General features: G+C 44.0%; 1 protein-coding gene across 5 annotated transcripts in view; it reads right to left on the reverse strand.

Annotated features, from left to right (window-relative positions):
* STAT5B (signal transducer and activator of transcription 5B) overlaps positions 1 to 12,190 on the reverse strand; it is a 58,640-nt gene continuing 46,450 nt past the window's right edge. For 3 of the 5 annotated variants that reach the window (XM_058561005.1, XM_058561009.1, XM_058561006.1), the window contains 7 exons: positions 9,778 to 9,984; positions 8,513 to 8,607; positions 8,283 to 8,413; positions 6,925 to 7,095; positions 3,560 to 3,611; positions 3,126 to 3,233; positions 1 to 2,613 (listed from right to left, as the gene is read on the reverse strand). In XM_058561005.1, coding sequence (XP_058416988.1) covers positions 2,487 to 2,613; positions 3,126 to 3,233; positions 3,560 to 3,611; positions 6,925 to 7,095; positions 8,283 to 8,413; positions 8,513 to 8,607; positions 9,778 to 9,984 — 891 coding nt within the window. In that variant the 3' untranslated portion in view covers positions 1 to 2,486. The other 2 variants (XM_058561008.1, XM_058561007.1) reach the window with 2 other exon arrangements.

The raw sequence follows: 12,190 nt of genomic DNA on the forward strand, positions 1-12,190 counted from the left end.
TTGTCCCTTCAGAGGAAGGCTTTATTGTAACATAAAACACACAATTTTGTGACTGCCCCAAATTGTACACAATACTTTTTTGGTGGCTATATACTAATCTGCCTCAACACTAAAATATGTATGTGAAATAATTTCACAAAGTTTTAAAAAGAAAAATTATAAAAAGTGTACCTCCATTTTAAGTTATATTCACTTTTAGTCTCCCCCCACCCCGCCCCCAACAAAACCCTGCACATACCACACACCGAAACATTTTGATAACGTGTGTGTGTGTCTGGGAGCGAGCAAGAGGCTGAGGCGCTAGGACTTGCCGTCGCCTCTTCTTCTGGTTTGCAAGAACGGGGAAGAGAGAAAACGTAATGCAGAGAGCAAGCGCAACTTTCCGTCAAAAATCTCCCCCACCGACAGGCACAGCCTCAGCAAAATGAGGACAGTCAGCAACTGGAGAAGCGTGGGGACCCATGCTCGGGCAGCCCCACTCTTCACACCTGTCCCCCCACCCTGATGCCAACTGTGAAGCGAGAGCTCTGCCCTCAGCCTGCCCTGAGGCTGGTCCACTGCCACCTGGAAGTGTGTCAATGCCCAAGGGAGCTGCCACGCAGAGCCGGGTGCTGGGGAAGCCCGAGTGACGGCAGGGAAGGGCTCTAAGCAGGGCCCACGGCAGTCGGGCCTCCTTTACTCCTGTCCCCAACGCTCCCATCCTCACGGATTTAATCAAATCTTGAGGGGTATGTAAGGGGCTCAGCAGCATCCTACGTCAACGCTGGTATCCGTGGAGGGGTCAGCCTGCTCCTCAGAGGCAGAGAGAGTCTACTGCCTGGCATAGAAAAATAAATCAGTGTATGAAACCAAGCCAGAGCAAACAGCAGCTTTTAAAAAGTCATCTTCCAATAAATAATTTACTACAGAGGAGTATTTTCCTTTAACATCAAAACACTGATAAATTCAGAAGTTATTTTTTGTAAAAAAAATATGTTTATTTACTCACATGTATAAAAATAAGGTTTTTAGGGCCATTCTCTCCTGGGTGTGATCAAGTCCTTCCTTTAGAGAGGGGCCCGGGGCTGACCTCTTAGGCCTAACCCAAAAGCTACACCTGCTTCCCCCTCTTCTGACCTGCCTGCCACAGCCCATTCCTTCCCTCGGAGGTAAAGCTACGGAAAAAATCGTGGACAAAATTATGCTGAGGCTTTTTTGTTTTGTTTTTGCAGCTTACCAAACTTCCCAGCAAACCTGCTGACTGCATTTCCCCAAATTCCCAATGCCTGACACCCAGCACCCCGCACCAGGTGAGCAACGATACCCGCTGAACACTCTGGCCCTGGGTTCAGATCAGACTCCTGCCACCCACTCCCCAGAAATTGTGTGTGGACAGTGAAGGGAAATGAGGTGACCTGGGATGAATGACACAGGTCCTGATGCAGGAAGAAAGAATTCTGATGTCAAATTAGGGTAGGAAAAGGAAAACAAAAAGAGGCCCAATTTAGAAACAAAAACACCATTCAACATTTGCAAAAAGCCGTTATCAATAAGCCTTCGGAAAGCCTTGCTTGTGCCCCCAGCAGCGCAGAGGAAGGACGGCAGACTGGACGGCAGCTTCCCTGGGTAACAAGCCAACATTCCCTGCGCCTGCGAGTCAGGGCTGGGCACTCCCCTCTGGCCGGAACACCAAGAACATCAGCACTGTAAGCTTCGGTTCCATGACCCTCTTTTCTTTCCTCTAGCTCATCAGACATGTCTGCACATGTGCACACACAGGAACCGAGTGGCAATTCCACAGAGTGAGAGAAGGAGGGAGGAGCAGGGAGGGAGAAAACATTCAGATGGGTTAAGTGTTACTTAAAAACCACTACTCATCTGAAAACCCACGACTCCCCTTGCCCCAACAATCCCGTACGTCGCCCCTTTTCCCATCCTTACCCAGGAAAACAGGGGTGGGAGGAGAGGGAAGCAGGGAGGACTGGCTTTCTTTGTCAAAAGGCAGTTTCTACATTTCAGAAGAAAAGCAGAGACAATCATGGTTATATATCAATTGCTTGGCAGACACAGCGACAAAGACTCACCAGGGAGGAGGCGCTTTCCCCTCCCTCTGTCCTTCTCTTACTTGAACAGCCACCTGTTCAAGTCAAAGTTTAGCCACCCTCAAGACCCATGGCCAAGTTCCAGGGTTCACGGAACTAACTGCCTTTTTGCACAAGGTTAAAACAACCACAGTCTCTGCTTGTGGCCCCAATGCTGCAGTTAAACTCTGGACAGCAAGGGGGAGAAACACAATGTGCAAACTCACACACTCACACACACACACACACTCACACACTCACTCCCTTCATTGGTGCCACCATGCACAGAAACACTAAAGTCACAACTAGTATTAACACTTCACATTATAAGTATTGTTTCCAAAGAGAAGCGATTCATGGAATTAAAACATCCACAAGAGTAACTCCTCTGGCGAGGATGAAGAAGCCAAAGATGGAGATGGGGGGTCACGACTGCGCGTGAGGGATCCACTGACTGTCCATAGGTCGGCCTAAGAGTTCCTCCACACGCCGCGCCACGTCCATGGTGTCATCCAGATCAAAGTCCCCATCGGTGTCAAGGACAGCGTCAGGGCTTGGGGGGGGAAGAGAAGAGATTAAGGGAAAGGTTGTCAGAGGCCAATGACGAGGAACAGAGACCACCCCACCAGGTGAGCAGCCCAAGACTGCCTGGACCCTCAGCCTAGGCTTCGTGGGAGAAGAACCTCTCCTGAGCTGAGCACTGGGGAGTGGAGTCCTTTGACAGACAGTTGGACAGAGACTCAGACTAAACCACCCACCCCAGCCGCCCCTAACACTGACTGGCCAGACACATCTAAACCCCACCCGGTCCTTAAACAGAGCAAGAAAAATCTCCATTTTGGGAGAGGGAAGCAGATGACATTTGCCCAGTCCCACTCTAAACTGCCAGTATCTTCTGGTGAAATCTCTCCCTTCCCCCGGGCACACACCAGACCCTGGCCTGGGCTGGGTGGTCTCAGACTAGAGGAGCTCTGGATAGTCCTTTGCCCACCAGCCCTCCGGGGGACCAGCCTGAGGCCAAGCGCCCAGTTCCTCCCCGCGGAGCCCCATGAGAACACAACCTACTTCTGTGGGTATATGTTATAATGAGCCTGGGGACACACAGCTGGGGAGGGGGCCTGGTCCATGTAGGTGGCGCTGCCCCCGGCAGAGTCTGCAGACGCGCTCACAAACCTGCAGGAGGAAGCAGAGCCAGGCTCAGCGGCCTCAGGGCAGCAGCTGACTTGGGGAGGGGCTCAGGGGGCATCTTTATGTCTTTTTCGGGTACAGAAGGACAAAGTGCCCACTGGGCCCGGGACTCCAGCTGCAGGAGTGGGGCCCTGGGTACTGGCCCCATCATGACGAAGCCCAGTTCTCTCCCCAAGGCTGAGCCAGGCTTCTGGGGTGAGGGAGGGAACGCTGGACCCCTGAACAGGAGTGGGGCGGTGGTGAGGGGTGAGGAGAGCCAGGGGAGGAGAAAAGAGGCAGCAGGAGACCAGAGCTGGACCCTGGACACTTACTCAGGGACCACTTGCTTGATCTGTGGCTTCACGTATCCGTCCACTGCTTTAGCTGCCAAGGGGGGAACCGTGATGAGAACCAAAGTTCTCAAATGAAATAAAAAATGCAACCTCCCTTAAGAATCACATCTTTCCTTAGGATAAGACACAACCGCTTAATTTTATCTTAGGATCTGATACAAGCGCTTAATATTTCAACCTGTTAGGAAGACCTGGTAGAGGAGAAGCCTGAATACTAAAACCGCACCTTAAGATATTTTCCAAGTTGGCTTGGATGTGTTAATAAATTCTTGAAACCACAGAAAATATATAGTTCAATACAAATCTAAATCAAGCATTCATTGCTTACTAACTGTAAAAAGAAAAAGTATCTTAAAAACTTTAAAGTCGAAGATGCAGCAGAGGCACAGGATTTGCTCTGTGTCCCAGGGGACAAAATTCGGACCAACAGGAGGAGGTCGGAAGAGGACAAATTCTTAGTCATATAAGGAAGAATGTCATCATAGTCAGAACTGCCCAAAAAAGGCAATGGGCTGTCTTGAGAAGAACTTATTTCCTTGTCATTGGAGGTTTTCAAGCACAACGTGTACAAACACTTGTCAGGGAGGCACAGAAGAATCTAAGCATTAGAGAGGAATTAGTTTGACTTCATGATCCTCAAAGTTACCCTGAGTATCTACTCTTAGGAAAGGGGATGTCCCTCAGGTATCTGCGTGCTCTTTCGTGCCCCTGGGGTTTCTGCACTTGGGAAAATCTGAGGGCGGCTCATGCCAGTGAGTGCTGTCTGTGCCCCATGGCTGGTTAAAAAGAATGCTGGCATTGTGTCTCTCTTTCCCTCTCCACAGAATCTCCCCTGGGATGTGGTTGGCTGGGGGATAAACCTGAAAGTGATCTGGTCAGCCATAGTGACCTTTTCGAAGGGTGATTATGGAAATCCAGTTAAGTAGGTAGCAGAAATGTGACAGCCTGAAGTTGGTAATGAAGTCTTGTTTCCTGGGTATATGAGTATGGGAAGAAGTATAATCTTCACTGTATTAGACAATAAAGATGACACTAAGGTCAACAGATGAAGAGCTGGTCAGAGAAACAGCCCAAGGCAGTGAAGTGCCACACCGTTACAAACTGCTTGTCATCCTAACCTGCTCCTCCCAGCGGCTTCAAATATCAGCAGCCACCTTTTCACAATATCTCATGCTTTTTGTGCTTTCTAGTCTGCAGAGAAATTACAGATTGGCAGAAAAGATAAAAATCGGAGAAATGCTGTAAAAAATAGGTTAAAAATCTAGATTAGCTGTGCTAATAAAAAGCAGCAGTGACGGGTTTAATCCAAAATACCACATCAATCTAAAAATATTTTGGCTTATCTTCCCACCTAGAAATATAACTACAATCTTAGGGTGGGAAGGCATGATACAAAAGACAGAATCTATAAAGGAAAAAAGTCGATAGATTGGGCTATATAGAAAACACAAGTCTTTGCACTTCAGCAAAACAAACCTTAAATGTTAAAAGAACAATGACACACTGAGAAAAATATTTGCTATATATAATAAAGGGTTTATTTACTATATAAAAATACTTATACACCATTAACGAAAAAAGGAACTCCAGAAGAAAAACGAGAAAAAAAGGAATATGAACGCACTTCACAGAAAAAAATACAAATGGCCAACAATGTGCTGGTTAAAAAATATAGGCTCTGGAGCTAGACTGTTTGAGCTCAAGTCCTGGCTTGGCCACTTCCTAGCTGTGCAGCCTTTGCAAATTATTTTATATCTTTGTGACTCAGTTTCTCATATGTAAAATGGGGACTAGTAACAGTACCCACATCACAGACCTGTTTCGAGGATTAAATGAGATACTACATGAAAATGTGCCCAGAAAAGTGCCCAGCACACAGTAAGCATGCAACAAATGTTATTATTCTATTTATTATTATTGTTATTAACATTATATGAAATGATGTTTTGACCTTACCTAGAATCAAAGAAATTAAAATAAGAACTAAGATACCATTTTTATGTCAATCTGACTGGCAAACAGAAAATGGATGCACAGAATCTATGATTGGCAGAAAGATGCAGAAGCAGATACTCCAACAGACATCCGTGGGAGTGAAAACAAATTCTGCTTTCTGGAAGGCAATTCTGGAAAGATGTGTCAAAATGCTTAAAAAGTATATACCCTTTGACACAAATTCTACTTTCAGAATTTATCCTAAGGAAATAGCTGAATAAGATGTATGTATCAGGTTATCTCAATATTAATCACAACAAAAAACTGAATGACTTAAATTATAAGTATCTTAAATAACAAACATGGAATCACCATAAAATAGAATTCTATGCAATCGTTAAAATGATGTTTTAAGATTATATTTACCGACCTGCGACTCTGCCTATGATACGTTTTTAGGTGAAAAAAAAATCAGGTCACAAAAGATGACGTGCAGTATGACTCAAACCTTTTACTAGACTCCACTGGCCCCTCCTACTGCTCTGCCCTCATCTCCTACCACTTTCTTCCCTGCTCATCCAGCTCCAGCCCCCAGGGCCTTGTGACGTTTTTCAAACACACCAACCTCACTCCCACCTCAGGGTTTCTGTACTAGTTCTCTCAGTCTAGAATGTTTTCTCTCTAGATCTTTGTGTGGCTAGCCTCCTCACTTCGTTCAGGTCTATTCTGATGTCACCTCCTCAGAGAAGTCCTCCCTGATCACTCTAGTGAACGCTACCCCCCATCCTCCTCCCTGTCACTTCTTTATCCCTCTCCCTTGCCTACCTGTCTTCATAGCCTTCATCACAAAATAAATACATTTATTTCTTACTTGTTTACTGTCTTCCTTCTGCTACCAGATTGTAACCTCCACACAGGAAGTACTAATAAGCATCTGGTGACTGAATGAATGAGTGAAGAATACATGCCTATATAGACTGGAAGAATATTCACTAAATTGTTTACAGGGATTCATCTGTAGATGAGAGATGTGTGGTATCTATTTTCTTTTCTATCCTTTCTGGAAATTTTAAAATAAAAACGTAATACTTTTATGTTCAGAAAACAATAAAACCACCTCTGTTTTGAAAAACAAAATTTTACCTTCCTAATCTCGTTTAATCTAAACTTGCATTAAAAGCAATTTGTTCCCTTCAATTTGATATGTGAGGTTAGTGGCAGATGTGTCTTGTGTACGCCAGAAGAATACAGCCCAGGATTTACTTCTGCCCTGGATAATGCTCAAACAGCAATAACAAAATGCTAATCGTGTAGGTTTCCATGTAAGACAGACAGACAGACAGACACACACAAAACTAAAACAAAACCAAAATCACAACAAAACCAAATCAGAATGCGAACATTGTTACCAGTGGCAGGCTCGCATGGAACTGGTGTGTAATATTTGGAGTACACTTCGTCTTTTGGCCGATCAGGAAACACGTAGATTAGGTAATTTAGATCCCCTAAGCGGTCAGCCAGGGACCGGATGGAGAAGTCTCTGGTGGTAAAAGGCATCAGATTCCAAAACATTCTTTCCTCTAGATCAATAAACAGAATAACCATATTCTAAACATGATTTCTGAACAGGAAATCTTAAAACCCAAATATACTACAAATTAAAGCTCTCCATTAAAATAGTCCTAATAAAAATCTCCATTTAAAAATAACCGCAGGTTGTGGATTCAGTAGTTTTTAAAAGCCATGGGCAGATAAGAAGTAATGCATACACCACTTCCCTAGAAATCCAATGATCTCAGGTAGTTTCAAGTTCAAATGGTACTCTGTCCCTCTCTAGAAGAAACAGTTCTTGTTGACCCCTGCGAAAAAGTATATAAGAGAGAGAGGAAGCACGGTCCAGAGCCAGAGGACGTGTGAGAGCTATTAAAAGCTATTAAAGGGCCGGCCCTGTGGCTTAGCAGTTAAGCGCGTGTGCTCCGCTACTGGCGGCCTGGGTTCGGATCCCGGGCGCGCACCGACGCACCGCTTCTCCGGCCATGCTGAGGCCGCGTCCCACATACAGCAACTAGAAGTATGTGCAACTATGACATACAACTATCTACTGGGGCTTTAGGGGGGAAAAAAAAAAAGGAGGAGGATTGGCAATAGATGTTAGCTCAGAGCCGGTCTTCCTCAGCAAAAAGAGGAGGATTAGCATGGATGTTAGCTCAGGGCTGATCTTCCTCACAAAAAAAAATAAAAATAAAAAAAATAAAAGCTATTAAAATCTTTAAGTTGCAAAAAAAAAACTATCGAGCTACTCTTCTTATTGCGAAGGTCAAAGGAAAGAACTAACATTCTTAGATGGAAATGATCAAAGGCAATACCTTTATGTTAACCAGGATACAGGAATAATTAAATAGCATGTTATTTGCAGTCTAATGACTCCAAATCATCAAAGTGATTCTTCACTAAAATAAGCTTAAGGTTGAGTAATAAGAAGGCAAACATTTCAAAAGGGAAGCAGCTGAGATTTTGGACGGAATTATTACAGGTAGCCATGTCAGTGTGACACATTTGCGTTTCTCAAAATTAGTAACTGTGTTTCCCATGATAAGACTGTACACAGGCTGCCATGTTATCAGCAGCTGTGTCACGGTTAGACACTTGTGTTCCCTTAATCAGTACCGGCCCCATAATAAGTACTCAATAAACTGTTAAAGTAATTTTGCAACAAAAGCAGCTAACTAGAGCCAAGATATGTCTTAAAAAAGTGAGGGGTACTCACGAGAATCAAACTTCCAAGCAATGGTGATGCCACCAATTTCAGAGTCACTGAATCTCAGCAGGAAAGTCCCATCAGGCTTGTTAATGAGGAGGTCGTGGGCCTGCTGCTTGTTCACGAAACCCAAAATAGCCCTGGATCACAAAGGCCAAAGGAGCACAGAAGAGGGTGTTTTAACACCGGAAAGAAGCCCTTTGTACTCTATCGCTGACATAAGAAATGACAATACTCACCCATCATTCCAATGAGGCTTGAGATGTTTTTTTAACACTTCCATCACACCATCAAACCACTGCCAGAAAGTGTAATTCCGTCCTGGTAAATTCTCCTGGTTGGGGATATGACAATGAACATAAGACGGCAACAGTAACACTTGCAACATTATCTGTATATAATTTAACCAGAAAAATTAAATGGAAAACAAGTATCTACACTGTCAGAATGAGACAAATATACACACCCCCCTGAGTTTTACCAAATGGTCCCACAACCAAAAGCAGAATAGAGGAAAAGAGAGAAGAAGGGGAAAATACCACAGAGCAATTACCCACACCCAGTGGGCCCTGCTACACACTTCCCCCTGGATCTGGGCTGACGAGTCCTTCGCTGTTTTTGATATGTGGTCTGTGACCAGCAGCAGCACTTGGGAGCTGCTGAGAAATGCAGATTTTCAGGTCCCATCTCAGACCTGCTGAATCAGAACCTGCACCTGAACAAGGTGCCCAGGTGATCTGTAAATCTGCACTAGATTAGACCACACCGTGAGGCCGCCGAGTTTGCTCCACCACACAGCTTTTACCAATAATTATCAGCAAAATTCGGTTATCTGACTCTATTGGAAGGCAGGAGCCTTAATACAATGGCAAGGACAGATCGCCCAGGCCTCCTGCTTCCCCTATCAAAACAAACTTCTGACTACCAGCAAACCTGCTGGCCAACTGATTAACATACAACTGCTTAAAAGAGACCCAGAGACCATGAGATCTCTCAATTAGAGCATTTAAAATACTTGGGGATGGGAGTGTAAGCAAAGAAACAAAAGTTAAATTTAAAATCAAAGATGTGCCAGGTGACATCTGAGTTACCCGATGCTAGAGGACAAGTCTCCTACATCAGCATCCCCTTTTGCGGGTTGAGGGTCCCATGGGAGCCTGGCTTTGCATTACACATCAGGGGACATCAGGGAGTCAATGAGACAGATCCATGGAGTTCTGATCATCACAAAAGCTTGACTTCTCATGAGTTATGTTACCATTTGCTTTGCTCTGTTTCCTTTATAAAGGAAGAAAATGCACTCGCTGCACACAAAGCCCAATTTACTTAGATAGTCAAAGATGTCATTTTCTACATAAAAGTATATGGTTGTCCACCTATTCAAAGCTTCCTACTACTCTGTTGTATTAGAGACAGGAAGAACAAGGGTGTGGAGCAGGGAGACTCCTGAAGGTATCTGGTTTGGAGGGACTGATGTAATGGCAGCTGGCAGCAGGTCCCTCACCCTGTTGAACTGGGACCAGGACACGGACATGCTGTTGTAGTCCTCGAGGTGGCTGCTGCTGCTGTTGAACAATTTCTGCGCCAGGAACACAAGGTTCTCCTTGGTCAGGCCTCGGTTGCTCTGCACTTCGGCCTTGAATTTCATGTTGAGTGCTTCACACAGCTGCGGCCACAGCACTTTGTCAGGCACGGCAAATGGCACCCTGCCCTGAGAGGGAGAGAAGCCAGAGCTTAGGGGAAAACAGTTGCATGATTTATTGCCTCCACTCAAAAGAAAAACATTGATGGCTGGAAGTAGTTAAGACATTCATTTGTCTTGCTGAGCCTGAGGATAAATTCAAAGTTTCTTGGGGTATGCAGTTGTGTGAAATGCAGAAGTTCAGAATTCCATCTTACCTTCTTCACACACAACTTAGAAGGCAACGTCATGCTATCTACGGGGTTCTGTAAATAAGCTGCTGAATGTACCATCCCATCCTGCGTTCTAACCAGCCACAAAAACAAAACATGACCAAGGTCTGGCTCTTACACTGTAAACTCAATGGGAACAGAAATCTAAAAGGCTGGCTCTCTAGGTACAGAGAGAGAGAATGTGTGTGCCTGCTTGCACATGTGTGTGCACAAGTGCAATCCTTGCCCTTGACACCTTCTGCCAAGACCTCTAGCTCGAAGTGAAACAACTTAGTATGGAAGAGTGGAAACTATGAGTTGGACGACTTAGGCTAAAATATGAATTTTTAATACTGCTTTTCATCCCACTCACCCATAGTACTTCATTTTATTTGAAATATTACAAAAAAATTTTTGAATAGCAATTCCTTCACATGATATAAAATTTAAACAGCACAGAAGGGCATACAGGGAAGTCACTATCCTATCCCCGTCCCCCAGCAACCCAGTTCCTCTCCCCAAAGGCACGTAATCTAGTTTCTTGTGTATACTTTCAAAGATACTCTATGCATCCCAGCAAATAAATATAATTTTTCCTTTTTTAAAATATAAATAGTAGCACAAAATCCACATGTTCTGCATCTCCCTTTTTTCACTTAATACTATAGCTGGGAGACCTCACATTAGCACATAAAGAAATTCCTCATTTTCTTTTGTGGCTGCTAAATATTCTACGGTATGGAAAAACAATAATATATTTCACTAGACCCCGATAGATGAATATCTATGTATCACCCTTACAAACAATGCTGTGATGTACTTGTATCTTTTGACACATCTGCAAACATATCTGTAGAGTAAATTTTTCACGTGTATTTATTTTAAAACAGCATAAGATGTACACTAGTCATTAATATAACTAAAAATGTTTATATAGACAAGATACTTTAGCAATGACACATTACAGGAGATGCCCAAGTCACACGAGGAGTGAGATCTGTGGACTGGCAGGAAAGGAAAGAAGAGAAGATGTGGCAATTCTATCCAGGAGGCTTATCAGGACATGATGTAGGCAGATTTTTTTTTTTTTTTTTTGGTGAGGAAGATTGGCCCTGGGCTAACATCCATGCCCATCTTCCTCTACTTTATATGTGGGACACCAGCCACAGCACAGCTTGATAAGCAGTGCGTAGGTGTGCGCCTGGGATCCAAACTCATGAACCCAGGGAAGCGGAGCATGCAAACTTAACCACTACACCACCAGGCCAGCCTCTAGGCAGATATTTTTTTAAAAGGAGCCTCAAACCCAGGGTTTGTAGCATAAACATGGTAGAATTTCTGCTAAACATCTCACCTTTGCAGCAAAAACATTGTTCTCTAAAGAGGACTGTTGAGAATGCTAAGTAAGACTCTTAACATGAGAGTCACATTCGGGGAGGACATACTTTTATGTTCTGAATAAACAACTATAACTCTTTTATCATGCTTTTATGGACTAACCTCTACTGGAAATATGCAACACATACAACCTCGCCTACTGAAATGCCTAGAAAATGTCCATCAAGCAGCACACTAGTGGTATTCAGATTGTATTCGGGTGCATAAATCTACAGGATCATATTTGTTCCTTTAGACAAAGCAACTCATTCTTCATGAGAGACCTAGGATGAATCACAGAAGCTAAAATTTGGAAAAGACATTACATGTCACCCTCATTTATTGGAAGGAAGATGACAGGAAGCAACTTCTCAGCTAAAGTAACCTCCCGAGACGTCTAACCTTTAGAAGGAACCTGGGAGTCCCAAATTCCATTCGTGGTTTCACCCAAGGATTCAAAATAATACTTACTGAGTGTTGACCATGTGCCAAGCATTTTGTATGTTACCTAATTTAATCTTCCTAACAACACTATGGAGCATTATTATCCCTGTGTTGCAGACACTTACAGGAAACTTAAGCTCAGAGAGGTAAAGTGAATTTCCCATGGTCACAGAGTGATGAAATGGTGGAGCCTGAATTCAGAC

This window comes from Diceros bicornis, chromosome 18, assembly GCF_020826845.1.
Source record: "Diceros bicornis minor isolate mBicDic1 chromosome 18, mDicBic1.mat.cur, whole genome shotgun sequence".
Classification (NCBI taxonomy): Eukaryota; Metazoa; Chordata; class Mammalia; order Perissodactyla; family Rhinocerotidae; genus Diceros; species Diceros bicornis.